General features: G+C 43.6%; 1 protein-coding gene across 2 annotated transcripts in view; it reads right to left on the bottom strand.

Moving 5' to 3' along the window:
* The window catches only part of BIN4 (double-stranded DNA binding protein), a 91,130-nt gene that overhangs the window by 30,201 nt on the left and 39,572 nt on the right, over window positions 1–21,357 (bottom strand). Inside the window, exons 7-9 of one of the 2 annotated variants that reach the window (XR_015190046.1) lie at window positions 10,286–10,332; window positions 10,149–10,175; window positions 5,074–5,142 (exon numbers count right to left, since the gene is read on the bottom strand). Coding sequence is in view for 1 of the 2 variants with exons in the window: in XM_086527126.1 (XP_086383252.1) it covers window positions 5,067–5,142; window positions 10,149–10,175; window positions 10,286–10,332 (150 nt within the window). In the remaining variant the exon portion in view is untranslated. Of the gene's footprint in view, window positions 1–5,066; window positions 5,143–10,148; window positions 10,176–10,285; window positions 10,333–21,357 lie in introns of both variants that reach the window. The other variant, XM_086527126.1, reaches the window with a different exon arrangement.

Genomic DNA, 21,357 nt, shown 5'->3' on the forward strand with positions numbered 1-21,357 from the left:
CTTGAGGTTTTCTTTCACTTGCAATCTGTGTTAGAGAAGGATCTTCTCTTCACCCGAGTTCTTCTCTTTTCCGCGGGCGCACCCCTTGGCGGCCTTGCGCTCACACCAAGGTTGCTTTTCCCACCTCACGTTGATTGGCCAGCTGCTAAGTGCACGGTCCGCTCTCAATGAGTGAAAAGAGGCACAAGGGGAGGCTGGACAAGCCCTTCTTTCTTGGGATTCCTATCACTCTTCAAAAACACGATTAGGAATCAACACGCCCAAGCGAACTTGGGTTCGTGCGATCGCAACAAGCAAACAAAAATCTTGTGAGGCCGGCGAGAGTGGACTCAATGGGAATGCATGTGACTGATGCAAGTCTAGGCTATATCGATGACGACGACGGGAATGGCGAGACCGATCTAAGGGCTGAAATCTGCTACTCTTTATCTGCTGTCCAAAAACGCTGCTGGCTGAATTCTGCTGTTGCCGAAAACGCTATGGAAAACGCTGATTTTGCTGGTCTTTAGGGCTGAAAATCTGCATCTATTGTGGGGCTGAATGGGCTGAGGAAAAAACGCTGAAAACACTGAGGTTTCTTGATGTTCCGTCGCGGTCAATCTGCAAAACGCTAGGGCTGATCTGCAAATCAAAAACGCTAGGGCTGAAAATGGTTTTGTTGTCGCCAGATGTCCTGCAAATGCAAAACGCTAGGCTTCTTGTTGAGTCTTCTGTCGCCAGGGATCTGCAAGAGCAAAAACGCTAGCTGATTTGGTCCAAAAACGCTATCTTGATGCTATGAATCAAAAACGCTAGGCCTGTGGTCTGCTGGCGATGGCTACTTGCCGGAGAAAACGCCAATGGTTGATGGAATCGCCAAGGATGGGATCTTGGCTTGGGGGGGAAACCACCAACGTTCTTGCTTGAGAAGTTGCTTGTTGAGCTTGGCTCCTGTTGCCTCTTCTGCCAGATAGTGCTAGTCTAGGTGCTTATATACAAACTTACTCAATTTGCCCTACCTACTTTCCAACAAAAGTCACTTAAAAATAATAAGTGAAAAATGTCTAAAATAGGGAAAATAGGCTAAATGCAATGGAAAATTCCCCTGAAGGATTCTTATGGGAATGCTTATGATCATGCTGTGTGCAACCAGAGGATATGCATCTACACTAAGTGATTAGGCATGCACGGTCTACGAATCGACTCACAAAAGTGCCATATCACTTCTAATCTAGACTGACTGGACTGACGGAACCCTTGTCGTGTTGTAGCTTGTCCAAGGACACATAGGGTTGTATGTGTCACGTGGCATACCTGCAAACACACACACAAACATGGGACAACAACTCGTATGGCGAATCCACAATAGATACCTGTCGCTCTTTCGCGAGAAAAGAGACTTCCGTGCTTCGTAGTCTCGCGATCTCTTCCGTCTGCTGGCGGCAGAGTCTTCCCTTGCTGGCGCTAGCAACCACCCTTCTCAATGAGGGCATGTGGTGCTTTTATAGCTCCCTGGCCACAGCAAGAATAGCTCAGCAGAGGCTGGGTGCGTAGCGATCGCGGCAGTTTTTTTTCCCTTTTTTTTTTTTGGGTGTCCTACACGAAATAGGGAGAGAGAATTCGCTGGCTGGTTTTGTTGCTTTATTTTCTAAGTGGCTACCCACTTATTAAGTTGGCGGCCGGCATCTTTTAAAATTGGTATGAACCTGCCCAAAAACTCAATAAAACCTTACAAGTTAAAAACAATGCCTTTCACAACACTTCCCCGGCGTCCCTGGATGCAACCACATGCACAAATGCAATGCAGACATAGATTCCTCGCGGGAAAGCGTCTGCTCTTCCCGGAAAACTCGTTAAAATATTCCGCTTTTTAAGAAAAGCTTCTCAGAAACCATCTTTATTCTTGTGCTTGCATCTTTACGCGTATTCCTCTTTCCAGTTTGGATTTCCTACCAGACCAACAAGATATTCCCTTTCCGATGCTCCCGTCACCCCATCACGTGACACATCAGGAATACTCGTTTCCCGGTCTCTCCTACCGAACTAACGGTAAAACCCCTTCGCGATGCTTAATGTCACCCATCATATCACGCATCAGAGTTTTCCGTTCCTGATAGCTTTTAATAATTCCAGTAGATCTACAGTTCCTAACCTTACGGTTCAAGTGCACATCTTTAAATATCATAATTTCAATAAAAAGAAATTACTCGAGAAAATAAGAAAATAGTCCATTTAGCAACAGGCCCCAAGTGACATCAAGAATTACAATAAGGCAAGACTCACACACACAAAAGAATTGCGAAGCTGACTGATGATGTGGCAGATTTTCAAAAATCACGCTGGTTGATGACGTGGCATGCTGTACAGATTTCCGCATTTTGCGCTAACTGCTGACGTGGCAACTGTACGAAATTCCTGATTTTACGCTAGCAGCTTTTTGGCATTGCTTTTGGACCAGAAGCTTTTGAGTTTGAAGGCTTTTCATGTAAAGTGATTTTCATAGGCCAAGGGCCTTTAAATATGTGCAAAAGGCTCATTCTCTGGCATGCTTCCTAGTGAAGGTGCAGAGTCTCGAGTACCAGCTTGTACTGTGTTGATGCAATATAAAGAAATACCGAAAGGGGCGCCAAGGTTGGGGCCAATACTCTCTGGGGTGGAATTCCGCCACTCTGTGTCGCGTGTCGTCTCTCTCTCTCTCAGTTCAGTTGTTATTGAAGACTGAAGTGCTAAAAGTCTGTTCAATCTGTTCTTTTCTATTGGCACCTGGTGCCTGTCTTGTGACATTAAATCTTTGATTTTATCAAAAATCAACAAAAAGAATAACAATTTTCACCTGCACACATGCTCATGAGAAGAAAAACAGATAATTAAACAACCTTTCATAAAAAATTACATAAAATTTAAGTTCTCCGACCCGAACCAATCCATAGGTGTACACATTGTCCGTCTAATAGCTAAGCCGGCTCTGATACCATGAAACGAACAGCGGAGGGGACCTCCCGGTTACACGGACTGCCTATGGACACGCGTCGGATGAACCACCCAACCATAGCCACCATCCGGCAGCTCCCCCGTGTTGGGGCCAGTGTCCAAGGACATAGGCGTGCGCCTGTAAAACCAAGCATCTCATACCACCCGGCCTCACCTCCTCGAGATGACCTCGTGCACTCCTAGCCTCACAGGCTAACTACTAGTATTGAGCCAATGGGGGTCGATAGTTACGAATGATGCCTTGGCCTCCTTTTATCAAAGTGGCCGGACACACTGGCCGCGTTCACCTGGCCACGTTCACACTACGTTTGCCTAGACACTCGACACCCATCCCAACGGTGTCATAGACTAGATCCCCCTCGTGTAAGCGGGACATAACATCTTCCTACCAAGGAAAGCAAGAAACTTCACCATTTCGGGAGCCTTCCCACCAGGGCAAGATTGAAATAGGATAATTCGTCTTCTCAAGAGCATTCCCCGCAAGAACATCGGAGTCTTGGCTGAAAGGAAAGCACATTATAGGAGTGCATCTTCTTCAAAAAGAATAATGCTAATCCTTTCCTGCTTTTCATTCAAAAGCAAACCTTTTGCCTCTCGACCCTCCCCAAATAAGAAATTGGAGGCGTGAAGTGTCTTTCTGAAGTGGAGATAAATATCTCTATTAATGACTGACATTCAATACCTCCTCAGATCCAAGGAGACCACCAGAGTTGCGGTTTCGTAGTTTCTATGGGATGAGAATTCATTTCATGGAGCTTTCATCATCTGTCCTCAAGCTGTCATAACTCCACTGACGTGTGACATTCGTGGTCATCGAGTAGCACAACTTTAGATGCTGCAGGCAGTGGCAGACATTTTCACCAAGTATGTTTGTATGACGGACTATCTTCAGCTTTTGAGTTCAACACCCAAGGAGGAGGGGGGGCAGGGGCTGATATTTTGAGCGTTCTGCCAATTCGTTAGGCTCATGCTGGTCGTCCTTGTGCTAGCAGCTGACCCCCACCTTTTGAAATGGATTCTAAATGTGGTGCAATCATGCGATTCTCAAGCTAGGTCAAAGTTTGGGCGCCAAATCTTGGAAAGGCCTAAAGCTTTGCATTCTGGACCAGAGCTTTACATTGGAGGGTACTTTAGATGCAAGCTCCTTCTCAACCCTACTATATCACCTGTGAGATCGCCTACATGTAGGGACGCTGAATGCAATAAAAAGTTTCATCTCTAGGGCTCTTTCAGCAAATAAGTAGCCTCTGGTCCCAGCTAAACTTGCAATGGCATCCCTAAGGATCTTTAGGTGAGTGAGAACATAACTAAAAGATGCAGGTGATAGCTGTCCTTGCCTCTCAACCCTACTATATCACCTTTGAGATCGCCTACATGCAGGGGACACTGAATGCAATAAAAAGTTTTATCTCTAGGGCTCTTTCAGCAAATAAGTAGCCTCTGGTCCCATCTAAACTTGCAATGCATGCCTAAGGATCTTGAGGTGAGTGAGAACAAACTGAAAGACGCAGCTGATAGCCCTTGCCTCTATCGGTATTAATTCGAGTTATTTCTAACAATGTGTTCCTTAGCTTGCAGTGACTTCAGGGCCAATTCTTGAAGCCTTAATTGCATATTATTGATGAAGAATCTTTTCCATCAAAAAGACGATAGCTTATTTGAAGTCGCAAAAAATTCGTGTCTATATCCAGCTCAAAAAGGATAAAGCTTCTGAAAAATTACAGCAGTTTTGTATGCTAATTAGCATGTTTTCAGCAGTTAGCGTAAAGTTGGCCAGGACGGCCAGCATGCTAATTCTTGAACCTCAACATTTAGTCATAACATTAAACACAGATGCTCTACTTTTATGGCTTGCTAGTGACTCATGAACAGCAAGCTTAACTAAAACACGGTAATTCTACTTTTCACCCTTCCAAGTGACTCATGAACAGCATGCTGACTAAAACACAGACCACGGTACATCCTATCGATCCTGATTAGCATGATCAAACACAGAAAATATGAAAAGAGGATTCAAATGTTGTCGTCTAGCATGAACAAACATTTATGAGCCTTCATGAATCTGCACGGTCATTTGAGCTAAAAAGGAAAGGCACCTTCTACCATTGTCTCCGTCTCGAAGATGTTTCCACTTGGTTGTAGCTGAACAAAATCATTCATGATTGCTTCCACCTATCCATAAATTGTCAAAACCCTGCATCATGAGTGAGCTTATGATGCTTAAGTTGCAAAATACATCATATAAAGCTACTAGTTGCTGACTATGCAAGGAAGTTTGCTATTTGCTACTTCTATTCACATAAGTGCAGCTTGGGGAAGTCATCCTTGGACTTGACAACTTAGACTAGTGACCTTCAGATGCAGATTTCCACCTTTCAAGCACAGTACACGGCATATATTCATGCTATCCTCCAGTGCTAAGAGTTATGGTGATTACATATTTTACTTAATTGGCATTGAATAAACGGTCCAACCCACTCTAACCGTGATACTAATGAAGAACCATGGCAGAAAGACAACAGGGCCACAAGCATCAATTACATTTATTATCCTTAGTTGGGTAAAAAGGTCAAAAATGTATCTAAAATCGTGTCTGTACTATGGCTCTTTCTTGATTTACAAGATGTAGAACTATATCCTACACCATCCTTGTGAACATGACATGACAAAACCATATAAGCACACAAAGACATAAAAGGAACAAACATAAAGCTCACTTTCCAGCCATAGAGCCAACACAGGCTCACTTGAAACCACCAAATGAAAGCAAACCTGAAATCTAGACTAGCATGTAGCTTAACAACCCAGAAATCCTATCACCTGTAACTTGTTGAAGGAATGCAGTACTGCACACAAAGTGAAACAGGGAGCGAGAATGATCTTGCACATTGAAGTTTGACCCTGTAGACTGGTGACCTTTTCAACATTTCTCTGTATTTCACCGATAGCAGATTGCCCAAAACGGACAATAATTAAGTAGGAGAGGACTTGAACATGCCAAGAAAGTCCACAAAACGGACACTAAATTAAGTAGGAGAGGACTTGAACATGCCCAGAAAGTCCACACATCCCTTAAGAGGACCAACTAACACACTGTCACATAGCAACTCTGCATCGATCCGGCATCTTGAATCATACTGACAAACTTGAAGACGCGAAAGGAATCAGCCCTTCATTACAGCAATTTTCAGCAGAGCGATCGCGGAAAACTTAGAAAGAGACGTGCAAATCTCTTGATATGTCTTTCCTTTAAGTTTGAGCAGCTTTTCAAATCTCTACAACGAAAACGGAGTCATGCCCAAAGCAGCGCATCAGCCCTAAATTTTACTGAATTTCACAAAAATACACAAAAGTTGCATGTACTGTGGTATTCGCCAATATTGTTGTCAGAGCCCTGTAGCAAGGCACCGTAGACATCGCCATAGTATCTACCAATAGATTAGTACAAGAAAATATACCAAACAAAGCTCGATCAATGCCTGAGAAGAGAAGAGTCTCCTCTCATACAATCAGGGACACCATGCATAGTATCCTACATACAATCCCTGCTGAAAGAGCCATACATACCCACTCATGGTGAATTTGCCTGAAGACGAGAATCCGATTCGGTACAAAATAGGAGGGGGCTGATGCCGAAGGTATACCAACCCGCTTCCAAGGGGACAAAGAAGGGTAAAAAAAGCTTTTTCAGAAAAAGAAATCCACAACCCCTCAATTGTCTGCCGAGCAATGGGCGGAATACTATAAGTAGTAATTGCTACGGGTGTGATAAAGCTGAGGACAAACCACAAACTCCGAAGGCAGCTGAGGATAAAGCAAAGAAAGGAAAGGCAAAAGTAGGACTTGTACCCGATTCATGGGGACGCCTGCAAGTCACGAGGATGAGAGTGTTAAGCTTTGTAGAGCATGGGCTGATGCCGAAGGTATACCAACCCGCTTCCGAGGGGAAAAAGAAGGGTAAAAAAAGCTTGTTCAGAAAAAGAAATCCACAACCCCTCAATTGTCTGCCGAGCAATGGGCGGGATACTATAAGCAGGGAAATGCTACGGGTGTGATAAAGCTGAGGACAAACCACAAACTTCAAAAGCAGCTGAGGATAAAGCAAAGAAAGGAAAGACAAAAGTAGGACTTGTACCCGATTTCATGGGGACGCCTGCAGGTCACGAGGATGAGAGTGTTAAGCTTTGTAGAGCATGGGACCCTAATCTTCTGACAACCAAGCCACGGCCAACTTTATTTCATTGGAGATGGCGGCTTGTTTGGGAGTTAAGCTTGAGGAGATAGGACCACAGAAGGATGCAACGTTAGTGGCACCAAGGCATGAAGTGGCCATAACATCTATCATTGGCAAACTTCAGTTATATTACCCAAGGTTAATTAAGGCAAGAGGACTTCCACATCTTGCCTCTGGAAGGGTGTGATGTACTTTGGGGATGCCTTGGCACCACAAGATCAATGTCATAGACTATCGGGCTAGGAAATTTCATCTGAAGGATAGCAAGGGTAAAGATGTGATCTTGGATGTATTGGCTATGATCGTTTCCAAATTAATGAAATCAAGTCGTTTAGTTTATTTAATCTTTCTAGATAACTTTGAAGAAAATAAGTAGTGAAATTTGTCAGAGTTAGATTCAAAGGAAACAAAATTTTCTTCAAGCTCCTAACAATTGTTTCTCAGAGGGTTTACATGGCGAGCTACCTCTTGAAAGGCCAAAAGATCATACGATTGATTTGATACCTTGACTCCCCGAACCAGCCACCTTATGGAGTGAGCAAACCCCAGGATGAAGAAATCATGAGCCGAGTGAAAGACCTTTTAGACAAGGGTTTGGTCTAGCACAATTTTTCACCTTTTTGCCCCCCAATGTTGCTTGTGTTGAAGAAAGATAGATCTTGGAGAATGTATATCAATTACAGGGCAATTGATAAGCTCACCATCAAGAACAGGTTTCCAATACCCAAGATTGATAAGATACTTGAAAAACTTTAGGGTTCTACTTGTTTCAACACAATCGATCTCAAAAGTGGCTATTATCAGATCATGATGCTCCTAGAGACATACACAAAACTGCTTCAAAACATCCTTTGGATTGAATGAGTATTTGGTGATGCCTTCTGGTCTCACAAATGCTCCTGTAACGTTCAGCAACAACGGGATGATGGACAGGATCTTTCAAGAGCATAGAGTTTGTGGACACATTTCTTATGACATTATTGTTTTCTCCAAGAATGAAGATCATTGCAAGCATTTGTTGCAAGTGTTTAATGCACTACACGAACACAACTTGGTGATCAACGAGAAGAAGAGCGAGTTCTTTCTACTAGAGAAACGTATTTTTAGGACACATTGTTTCGTCCAAGCGTGTTATCATGGATACAACTAAAGTGGCGGCTATTCGAGATTGGCCCACATTGAGAAATATGCATAATGTTCGAAGCTTTTGGGATTATGCTCTTACTACAGGCTGTTCATCATAGAGTTTGCAAAGATTGCTTCGTCATCGCATGCCCTGACTCAAAAAGGGGCAACGCACGCTTCGGTCAGGGGAGCGGGAGCGTTTGCTTGTATATGTCCTTTGAGCTCATGGCATGGACCTTTTTAGTGTATTTGTGTGGGGAGTGACGAGGTAGTCGTTGAGTACCTTCATGCCTAAGACCGTTTGTTGGGAGGAGTGCTCAACCGCATTGTTTGTTTTAATGTCTTGTAGCATGCATCTATAAGCATCTATGTTGTATCATGATGTATTAACGACTGAATATTCCAAATTGGGTGAGATTTCTTGGGCATGTAACTTTAGTGCATCGAGACATCCCTTGGGGATCAGCGAGGTCTTGTTGTGATGACTAATTTTGCTACGCCAGAATATCAAGAGCTTCAAAATGGAATGAGAAAAACTGAAAGACCCTCAGATACTTTTGATCTAACTTGAGTTGTTTTGCAAATATAATCGCCGACGATTACTCTTCTTTCAAGGAGGGGATGTCACAAACTACTGACGTGTCAAACCACACCCAAAGGGTTGGGACTCCCGGATCCTAACCCTGGCCAACCTACAGATCCTAGCCGAGGGGCCTAAACCCTAGCAGATGCAGAAGAAGAAGAAGTCATCACCAACTTCCAGGTTCCTATGGAGTGTCCCTATTTGTTATTATGAATTAGGATTAAAAACCCTAACCCTCGACCAACTTATGAAACCTTGGCCAAGGGGCCCAACTTAAAATACAAGAGGTCACACACACTCATTCTTCAAATTGTGTAAAAGGCTGATAACATGGCAGATGTACGGGAATCCGTGAATTGTGCTGATACTTTTCATGTAACCGCTTTTGTACCGGCCAAGGGCCTTTAAATATGTGGTATGGGCTCTCTATCATACCCACGAGAGATGCAGAGCAGAGCCACAGAGTTGCACCCTGTTTGAAGCAATATAAAGAAATACCACAAGGGGAGCCAGCATTTGACCCCATTGCAGTCCGGGAGTGGAACTCCGCCACTCCGTGTCTCGTGTGGATTCTCTCTTTCTTTCTATTCAATTGTTTGAAGTGCTCGACGTCTATCTCAAAAAGTTCTTTTCAAATGGCACGTGGTGCCCGTCCCGTTACATACAGCAGGTACATTGCCTTTAAAGGAACATTCTCTTGGCCCTACAGAGAGGATCTTGAATCTCTTCTTATTCATAGTCTCACAAACTGAGACAAAAGCAAATCTTGACCCTGCTTTTAAAATTTATAGACTGAGTAGCGAGCAAAAATAGCAACAACAAAAAGTGTCAATTAGCTCAAAAAGTGTAAGCAGCAATTACAAAGAAAAAGCGCCAACATTGTTTTTTGCACAGAAGGGGCAGGTGACGGTAGGGGAGGAAGGGGAGGAACACTATGCACAGCTGACACAATCTTGCTCATACAATTCCTCATACAATTCCTAGATATTGGACATGTAATCAGAGTGTAGTTTCTGACAATGCCACCGCAACTCTGAAATTCCAGGCACGTAACTGGTGAATGATTGCCAATCTCACACCCCCAGTGCTTTCTCAGTTGGAATGTTCATGCTCAATGCCATAAATAATGTCATTTCAGCAAAGCAAATCCCAAAGCCATACCCACCTCTCTAACTTGCCACAACGATTCATTTTAAAATGATAAGTTAGCAAGCCTTATCTGATCTCTTTGCTCACCTTAGCCTCTGATTGCCCAACATTTACCTGAGCATGAAAACACATATAACTGTCAAAACAATGCTTGATGTAATCACTTTGTAAAATGTATCCATGAAGACATAAAAGACTGTCAAAATATAGGAAAAGCAATGTACCACTAAAAAGGTATTGGAAGGAATAATTGTTGCCTTGTAAAGGATGCCTGAAAAATAAAAAATGATGTACTTGAGAAAGTACCCAAAAAAATGAAAAAAATCTAGCTTTATTCTTATTTTATCCCATTTGGCACATAACAATTTTGCCTTATATCTTGAAAAAATCCTTTTTAAAAAGTCACCATCAAGATTGATTTTAATCTATAAATCTACCACATAAAAAGGCCATTTAGACATTGCGCAAAGAGTAGGATATCACATTATGAAGAAGAATTGGTGTTCATTGACACTACTGCTCCTTCCCCCCATGACTGCTAACTAGCACAGTGGCTGACACATCTACTAGATGGCTGACTCCTGAAGAGACTCCTGAAGAGATGGCACTATACCGAATAGAAGAAAGGCATTACAAATGTGGCCTTTACGATCATATTGCTTGAGACCCGAGAAAGCCCCAATAACAAAAGACTCTCCAAGTATAAAAGCACAGGAAATAAGAAGTCCCAACCTTCAGTTGGATTGATTTCTGACTTTATAGGCCTTCAGTAATCAAGCCACTCAAGGAGTGATGGCGGACTAAGAATCGTGAATCAAAGGAAAGAAACTAAGAATAAAGATTGATGATGAACTGAAAATTCTTTTGTACACATTATGATTATGATTATGATTAAGATTTGTGTGCGCACACACTACAAGCACAATCCAAATTCCAATCACCTTTTATAGGTATCGACTAAAATCTTCTGTGTGTGATCGACATCCAAGCGAGACCCAATGACCTTTTACAGGCATTGGCTAAGATACCGGTCATAAGACAAATTTTCAAACGCACCCGAGCTGTCTGCGGCTAGCTTTTATGTGTGCCCAGCCATCATGACAAAAGAATGCATGATTGAATGATCAATTGTGAAACTTTAAGTTGCATGAATGTTAGAAGTGTGAACATTTTTGTATCTTGCAATCGAGGACGATTGCTTTGATTTTAAAAGGAGATAGGTGGTTTTAGGGTTAGGATTTTTGCGTCAAGGTCATACACGCATCTGATCCATGCACTCGTATGGCGTCACGTGCGCACTTCACTTGCGCCACGTGGACATGCTTCCGCCATAGTCTACCATGAGTTTTAGCATAGGACCTAGCTTGGCACCATTGTGAGCCTCTAGCACGACGCGCATGTCCATGCTGGTCATAGTTGCATACCCTCTCTTGCACAGTATAGTCATTTCAGCATGAGCATTTTCCGGAGCATAGAACCCTTTTTGCCAAAGTACACATTTTTCACTTATTTATTAATAAGTGACTTTTGTTGGAAAAGTAGGTAGGGCAACTTGCCAAGAAACTATAAAAGAAACCCATTGGGCACTCAATAGAGGCAGAGGAAGCAGCAGAAGGTGGTGCACCAAGTGTTGCACCCGGGAGGTGGTCTCTCTCTCTCAACAGTACCCCAACAGCACTAGCGTTTTTGGAGCAGATTTCAGCCATCAGCGTTTTTGCAACAGTACCATCCCTTTAGCCTCGTCGCATCCCCGATTCCATTCCCGGCAGCATATCCTTGCCGGAAAGCCATTCACTGCACCAGATTCCAGTTTTCAACCTTGACGTCGTCGTCGTCGTCGACATCGTCATCGTCATCGCAGGTCCCAAACTTGACGACGACCCATCGTCGTCATCGTCATACTCGCATCGTCGTCATCGTCATCGCCACAACCGCATTTCCAGCCCTTACATCAACGCCAGTTCTCAGCCTTACAGATCAGCCAGCGTTTTCAGTTTTCAGCCCTTAGAACAACATTCGTCGGCAGCGGCACAGTACCCAATCTCAGCAGATTCCAACAATCTCAGTTTTCAGCCCTAGCATTTTCAGATTTCAGCCCTAGCCTCGCGTCGTCGTCGTCGTCGTTACGAAGACATCGTCGTGTCCGTGACGGTCGCCGTCGTCGTCAGCATCGTCGTCGTCGTCGACATCATCATCTTCGACATAGACCAACAATACCCATCATCGTCTTCGACATAGACCACGAGTACCTGTCGCAAACCTCCCCGTCTTCGACATAGACCAGCAATACCCATAGTCGACATCATCGTCTTCGACACAGAACCTCAGAACCTCAGTACCCAGTACCCAATAGCAGTATCCATTAGCATCAGCATCTCAGCATTTAGTCATTGTATCAGCATTGTGCAAGAATAAAGAAAGTACTTGCTCTGGCAACAGAGCAAGGGGGCCCTTGAAATGGGACCGGACATCCCTATGTCGTCTCTTTTCTCTCTCTTGTCTCTCTCTTTCTTTCAGTTCAATAATAATCAATTCAGTTCTTTTGAGTAAAGTAAAGTGTCCCTTGTGTTTGTGTGCGGAGTACTAGATCCGAGCAAATCCTTATTCACTTCCGTTGCACCTGAAATTGGTATCAGAGCTCTGTGCGTGCTTCGGCTTCGCGAACTCGAGGGAAGAACCTAAAGAGAACCCCATAAAAATTAAGAACCTAGAGAGAACCCCATAAAAATTAAGAGCCTCAAGAACCAAGAATCATCAAGAACCCAAGTTGAACCAAAGAACATCTCCCCATTTTTTTTGCCCCGAAGAATCTTTGAGTCCCGACCATGGACTTACCAGATCCCGTCTTCATTGCCATGTCTTTGAAGATCGACATCGGATACACAAGAACCCAGATCTTGAGTACCAAGATCTACTAGCCTCCTATGCGAATACGGAAGGAGTTGGAGACAAGATCCCTGACCCTCTTCTCCATTTGCATTCGCATTTAGCGTGCATCCACTTCCGTCAACAAGAAACCCTTGGAAATACCTCCGAGCACCCTTACCTTTCAGCTTCACCCGCAATGTTTTCACGACATAACTATTCGGGTGGTAGTGCTTGATTGCAGGCTAAGTCAGCACGAAGGTTGGTATTCTGCGACAGTAGTAAGGCTACCTAGTAACTCGTACGGTCAGTGTTTAATCAACTTTACATCGCAGCAGTACCGACATCCGTAGTATCCACCCGTTTGGAGGAATTTTCATTGGTGATGCATCAGAAGCAATCATCAATCAGCATCAGAAGCACAGATAGAAGTTTGACAGTTGTGCCTCACTCTTAACGGGTGGGATGTCACGTGCGCACTTCACTTGCGCCACATGGACATGCTTCTGCCGTTGGACTTGACGACGACCCATCGTCGTCATCGTCATCGCCACGACACAGCACCGCATTTTCAGCCCTTATATCAATGCCAGTTCTCAGCCTTACTAAAGGCAGTGTTTTCAGTTTTCAGCCCTTAGAACAGTGTCGTCACCCGATCGCAGCAGATTCCCAACTATCTCAGTTTTCAGTCCTAGCGTTTTCAGATTTCAGCCCGAGCCTCGCGTCATCGTCGTCGTCGTTGTCGTCACGGCGAAATCGACGTGTCCATGACGATCACCATCGTCGTCGTCGTTGACATCATCGTCTTCGACATAGACCAGCAGTACCCGTCATCGACATCATCTTCTTCGACATAGACCAGCAGTACCTCTCGCAGATCTCCCCGTCTTCGACATAGACCAGCAGTACCCGTCGTCGACATCATCGTCTTCGACATAGAACCTCAGTAGCTCAGTACCCCTTCAGTACCTCAGTAACCAATACCCAGCATGAGTAGCATCAGTATCCATTAGCATCAGCATCTCAACATTTAATCATTGTATCAGCACTTTATTATTGATTCGACAAGGTACAACTCCCAGGGGTCAGACTCTCTCCGAGACTCTGCATCCAGATGCTCTCAAAAGAGTGGCTTGTGGCACTTTACAAGGGATGCCAAAAGAGCCCCAAAAGCATTTAACATGAAATGCATCAGTCTAAAAGCTTTTGCACCGAAAAGCTAGCGCTAAAATCTGTCCAAAACAGCCATCACGTTTCATGGAATTCTGTACAGCTTGCCACGTCACTAACCAACGCAATTTGCGAAAACCCTGTACGATAGCCATGTGTCCTATTTAGCGTGAAACGCAAGGGTCCATATTACTGCCACGTGTCATTGTTTCATGTGTGTGTACCCTTTATTGGGACCCTCGGCAGAGCATTCTAAGTTGGAGTCTCTTATGTTTCTTCCGTTTTTCTAAACTTTAGGCCCCTTGGTTGGAATCTGCAAAACACAGTCAAGTTAGCTCAAGACCCGAAGGTCACTTAGATATCCTAGCACCATGCAGATGATCACAGATGCAAATACCACATAGAGAACTCTTCACGGCATAGAAGATTCTGGCTTTGACCAAGAGATTGGCATGGACCACCTTTCTAGGGAGAGAGTGTGACTGTGTCAGGTGCAACAGAAGAGAGTAAGGATTTGCTCGGATCTAGTACTCTGCACACAAACACAAGGGACACTTTACTTCACTTGACACAATTGGATTGAACTAAGAAAGAGAGACAAGAGAGAGAAAAGAGACGACACAAGGATGTCGGGTCCCAACCCTCAAGGGCCCCCTTGCTCTGTTGCCAGAGCAAGTACTTTCGGAACTCTGTCGCACCGTGTCTTCTTCTCTCTCTTTTATTCAAGTGTTTTTGAAGTGCTAAAGTGTTGCCAAGTGTGTAGACTGCAGTTATCTTTGTGTTTCCATCCTACCGCTCGCCGGGAGTGATTACAAAAAGCAAGCCCTTTTTGGACTTCTCCTTCGCAAGAAGTCGAGTTTCGAAAGGTTGTCCGCATTGACGGGAGCGTCCAAAGGCGTGCAGGTGAGGAAGGAAGCGCAAAAGCGCGAGCAGATGGGAGAGAGAGTGTTGGGGGAGAAGCAAGAGACTCAGAAACGAGTTCTCTGTGTGTTTTTAAAGTCTCTATGGATGAGTTTTTGACAACACACAGGTTTAGTACTTTTTTTAGAAGGTATCCTGACCATTTTTAAAAGAATGGCCACTTAAAATTCAACGCAAGAGGCGAATAAATCACTTGTGTAAGAAATTTGACGAGGCTGCAAGCAACACAGGGGAGATTTGCATGGGAGATTTGCTCGTGCCCTTTCCTCGTGCCGCTCGTGCCCAACATGCAAAAGGCCCATGCTTTCTGAACAAAACTAGGGACATCATCTTATCAAGAGCTTGTTTTGACATATTCTGCACTATACCTGGCTAGTCTCTACTTATCATACTAGTCGGACACCGGTAAATTTCCTTGATGGCACATTGCGCCCAAAACACTTCCCTATGTTAAATTAATTTAATTGGCATTATGCACTATACCCAACTACTGCTCTACTTATCATACTACTCGGATGTGGATGAATTTCTCAAGTGGCATATTGCACGAAAAACTTACCCAGTTTAAATTAATTTAATTGGTACCAATTTATTCATAACATACCCATGTGCACAAAAATCATTTTTATTTATTTATAGCTTTTAGCTAAAATTGTTACATCCCTCTCTCTTCTAAACATTTGTCCTCAAATATAGGGCTCCAAGATAATTATACACGATGTCTGGATAATCTTTCTGTCATCCACTAAGCATCTAGAAGGGAGTAATTCTTAAACTTGACTAAGTACTTCGATGAGTAATTCCAAACTTTAGTTGTCACTCCTGAATGTATAATTTTTTCTCGAAGAAGAATCTCTTCAGTTTCCTCCACTTCAGGAGGGTCTCCAATGATTGGTTCTACAGAAGGCTAGCCAACATAAGGCAGTAGAAGACTCGTGTGAAAAGCATTATGAATTTGTGAGTCTGTGGAAGATCCAGTTGAAACGTGACTTCATTAATCAAACCTGTAATCTTAAACAGACCATAATATATGTTGGAATGTTTTATACCTTTCCCTTGCTGATTGGCATTATCGAGTTTAGCTTTATCAAACTTTAGAAGAACAAATTGTCCTTCGACTAGTTTTGAGTTCACGAAGATATTTATCTGCTACTTTTTTATGTTTCTTTTGAGATCCAACGATGGCGCGGTTTACCTGAGTGTAAGTGGTATCTAGTTCTTAGATAAATTCATCAACTACGAATATCTTATCCTTAAGTGAGAAAAATTGGGGAAAGAATAAATAACCTCAAAAGGAGCTTTTCCAGTAGAGGAATGTACAATGTTATAATAGGCGATTTTGCTACTTCTCCCATTCTCATTGATTGTTTGAAACATACCACTTTAAGGTGTCTAGAACTGTAGAATTAGCGATTTCGCTTTGCCCATCGGTTTGAGAATGATAAGCAGAGGAAAATTTCAGCTTGGCTCCTGAGTTCATAAAAAGTGCTCTACAAAAATTTCTAGTTATTCGCAGATCGCGCTCACTAATAATCGTTTTGGGCATTCCATGTAACAAACTTGGACGCCCCAAGTCAAGATTCTACTACGACACAGCAGAGATTCACTTCAAAACAGTTCACGAGAGACGACATGGCCCTGCGTAGTTCCATGCCAAGAGGTATTGGCCCCAAAGACTGACGCCCCCTTTCAGTATTTATTTTTATATTAATTTGAGTGCAAAGTACAAAGAGCCCGCGGGTGCTCAGTCTTAGTCTCTGCATCCAAATGCCCTGCAGAGTGAGGCCCTTGGGCTTACTTATTCTTACAAGGGATGCCCACAAGCAAGGCCCCAAAAAGTTAAACTCAAAAGCAAAACTGCCCAAACGCTGGCAGCGTAATTTGCGAAAAATCTGTACGACCTGTCACGGGATTTTGCGGAGACCCGTACAGTCAACGCGAAAAGCAGGTTTCCGTACAACTGCTACGTCGGCCTGTCACAGCGCATAAAGCAGGCACCCGTACACTGCTATCCGTACACTCACACGTCAGCAGTCAACGCATTTTCTAGGAATCTGCCACATCAGCAGTTGTGTGTGTTTATGTTTGGGGGCCTGCCACATCACCAGTTTGTGACATACTCCCCTCTTGAAAGAATTGTAATCGCCCTCGATTACGCTGCAAAACAGACAGAGGCCATAAACTGTCTTAGTAGACATTGACTGTTAGTACCAACGCACTAGACACGACACATCTAGCACTTGTACAAAACGACAGGCACATCACAAGACATCACATGACAAATCACAAACAAATTCGTTCCAAATCTCAGACCATGACCATCGGCAACGTATTTAGTAAACACATCTAGATCCATTCCGGACCTCACGGATGCCCTATTAACTAATCCTTATTGCAATCATGTCTATAGAGATTTATGAGACCGAAATGTTGCAATCATTTCGTCTTTCAGTTCCTACATTCAAACAAGTCAAGTACAAATCAACCATATTCAATTTCGGGAATTCCTGTCATAAAGTCATACAACAGAATACTACTCAGCCCAATGCCCATTAGTATCCCTGAAACCCCAAAGGGGACATCAATGACTCTATTCAAAATCGAGGTAATCCGTTGATAAAGGAGCGAAGTGACTCCCCTCTAGTGCAAACTCGCTATACTAGATTCACCCTCGTTAATTCCGGGGTTCTATCGGAGTAGACTATGCTAAACCGAATGCTTCAAGGTAAAGTTCCAAAATCTGAGGAGTATCTGCAAGGTCCTCTGCCTCCATCCACTTTGCATCCAATGCAGGATAGTTCTTGAATTTAACCAAGAACCGCCTAATCACTTTACCTTTTATCTTTCTGTCCTTGTGTGCCAAAATCTGTTCTCGAACGAGTATCTCCTCGCTTTCCTCCACTTCGGGTTGCTCATCAAGCTCCCCATCATCGGGCACATCACCTTTAAAAGGCTTCAATAGACTCACATGAAATGCATTGTGAATCTTTCAAGTATCGGGCAGCTTGAGTCAAGGAGACCTCAATTATCTTTTCTTTTATCTAGAAAGGGCCATAATACCTCATGCTAAGCTTTAAAAAAAGCCGCTCCTTTCCCTTTTTCTTTCTTTAGACGTGCCTTCTCAAAACGTAAGAGCACCCAATCGTCTTCCTCTAATTTCAAGTGTCGTTCTTGAGATTTCGCTAAAGCCTCCCGGACCTTGGCAAATGCAGTGTCCAAGTCCCTCATGTACAGGTCTACTTCAAAAATCTTATCTTTAGTGCTAAGGAAGAGTGGAACCTTGGGAGCACCTTCAATGATCTCAAATGGCGCCTTCCCCATCGAAGAGTGGATCGTGTTATTGTAGGCAAATTCCACCAAGGGCAAAAAAAATTCCCATTGAGTCTTCTGATCAGAAATGTAAGACTTCAATAAATCCAGTACAACTGAATTTGCAATCTCAGATTGCCCATCTGTTTGCGGATGGAATGATGATGAGAACTGCAACCGTGTGCCAATGTCCTCCTGAATAGCCCTCCAAAACAAACTCGTGAATCGGGGATCTCTATCGAAGACTATTATCTCAGGCATGCATGTAGTCTGAAAATCTGTGCAATGAACAATCACGCTAAATGATCCGGCTTGACTGCTTTCTTCACTGGAATGAAGTGAGCTTGCTTGCTAAATCTGTCGATGACAGGCCAAATGCCATCGTGCCAACTCTGTGTCTTCGGGAGATCAAAAATGAAATCCATTGCAATACTTTCCCAGGGGCCGGTGGGAATGGGTAAAGGCTGTAACAATCCCTGTGTCTTATGCCTGTCAAACTTGACCTTCTGGCATACTAAACAACTGCATACAAAGTCGTCCACATCTTTCTTGAGTCTCGGCCAAAAGAAGTAACGCTCCACACCTTTCAAGGTGGTGTCGATGTCGTGGTGACCCGCAAAGGTGGACAATGGCACTCAATCAGAACCTTTTCCCTCAACGGCTGTGTGACGCACAACATCGTTTTCTTCATCAAGTAGCCATCCCTTATGGAATATTGCGCTACTACCTCCCCATTCTGTATTCGAGTGAACACATCGGAAAAATCCGGATCTATGACATACTGATCAACCATGTTCTCAAAGCTTCTATGATGAATTGCGGAAATAGCCAAGACGAGGGGCTTCCGAGACAATGCATCTGCCACCAAGTTTTTCTGTCCCTGAACATGGACAATCTGGAAGTGAAACTGTGACAAGATGTTAGCTCACCGCATCTGCTTTTCCGAAAGTTGCTTCTATAACAAGAAGTATTGTAAACTCTGATGATTAGTGAAAACAATGAAACCGGCTCCGAGTAGGTAATGTTGCCACTGAGTAAGAGCATGAATCACTGCCAAAAGCTCTTTCTCATAAATCTGTGCTGTCAATTCTGGCCTTGAAAACAATCGGCTCTCATAGGCAATGACATGGCCTTCTTGCATTAAGACCGCTCCCAGACTACGACCACAAGCATCACAATATACTTCAAATGAATTTTGCAAATCTAGCAAAGTCAGCACTGGTCTAGTAGTCAATTTCTCTTTCAGTGTCTGAAAGGCAGTCACCTCTGTCGAGCCCCACGAGAAAGGGACTCCGTTCTGTGTCAGAATGTGCAAAGGGGAAGCTACCTCTACAAACTTTCGAATGAACCGCCGGTAGTAAGAACACAAGCCCAAGAAGCTTCTAGCTTCATGAACATTCTTCAAATCTGGCCAGTCACAAATAGTCTCAATTTTGGCCGGGTCCATCTGTACTCTTGCTGCTGAGACAATATGTCCCAAAAAGTGTATCTCCGGTAAGAAAAATTCATTCTTTTTTACATTGATAACTAACTCCGCAATGCCTGAAGGACCAGTAGTAGATGGTGTTTATGTTCTACTTCATCCTTGGACAAGACTATAATGTCATCAAAGAAAGTGCTGACAAATAATTTATACTCTTGGACAATCCTATCCATCATGCGGTTGAAAGTCGCTGGAGCATTGGTAAGGCCGAAAGGCATCACCAAAAATTCATATGAACCGAAGCTTGTCCGGAAGGCTGTCTTGTAGACATCTCCCGGAGCGATTCTGATCTGATGATATCCGCTTTTCAAATCAATCATGCTAAAACAAGAGGATCCCTAAAGTCGGTCAAGAATATCATCGATCCTTAGAATCGAAAATCTGTCTTTAGTAGTGATTTCATTGAGAGCTCTGTAATCAATGCACATTCTCCAAGATCTGTCTTTCTTTAATACCAACAACACTGGAGAGCAGTAAAGTGAAGTACTCGGCTGGATAAGACCCTTTTCCAGAAGGTCTTTCACTTACTTCATGATCTCTTCATACTGGGCTCGGCTAACACAGTAAGGTGGCTGGTTCGGTGGTGTGCTTTCAGGAATCGGATCAATGGTGTGATCCTCAGGACAAGATGGGGGCAACTCGCTTGGCAGGTCCTCAGAAAAGCAATCAGCATGTGTGTGGAGAAAATCTTGGCGTTCTTTATCAAGTTCAAACATGTTCGTTCTGTGTTCATCATTTTAACTCTTTCAAGTAGATCGAGTAAACACGAGATGCTCCGAGGGCTTTGGCCTTCATCCGGCAGTTTGACATAGCCTTCTCTGGAGGGCACTACTCAGAGCACTCCAAGATTAGGAGGGTTGCATCTTTTCTCAAAGGCAATGCTCGAACATGGTGGTCCACTCTTCTTTTGATGAAAGAAGCTCCAGTCAAGTGGTTGAAATTCAAAAGGCCCTTTATTTCTTCTTAGCTGACCCGAGAGTACAAACAGGATATATGAACCGCTTGGAACCATCTTCGAATGACCAAGGGAGATTCTTTGGACGCTTATTGCGAGAGGTTTTGGGACTCTTTTCTACCAACCTCTTCATTAAGAAGGTCACCTTTAAGGAACAGATTGAGCGGTTTTGCTGCGGATTCCCTATAGAGATCCGAGACTACTGCCTGGAACAAAAGTCAAATTCTATTCAAGAATTAATGGGTCATGTGAAACAAGGTTTCTCGATACATTCGGGAAATTTGACGTACCCCACTAATGAGATTCTGACTCAGAGAACCCGAAAGACCTCCAACAATGAAAACAGAAAGAAAAAGAGTTCCCAAGAAAAGAAGGATAAGGATACACAACCCCGACTGACTCTTCGAGAAAGGGCTAACTATATCAAAGAGGAGAAGTGTTTTGGTTGCGGGGAACAAGGACACATCTCCGCAAAGTGCCCAAAAAGGCACAGCAAGAACAGACTGAAGACATGCCAAAGAGTTCTAGAGCAACAGAGGAACGTGGCAGAAAAGGCAAGATGACAGCAGGACTGGTACCAGATTGCATGGGTA

Source organism: Adiantum capillus-veneris, chromosome 13, assembly GCF_014529385.1.
Source record: "Adiantum capillus-veneris isolate H3 chromosome 13, ASM1452938v2, whole genome shotgun sequence".
Taxonomy (NCBI): domain Eukaryota; kingdom Viridiplantae; phylum Streptophyta; class Polypodiopsida; order Polypodiales; family Pteridaceae; genus Adiantum; species Adiantum capillus-veneris.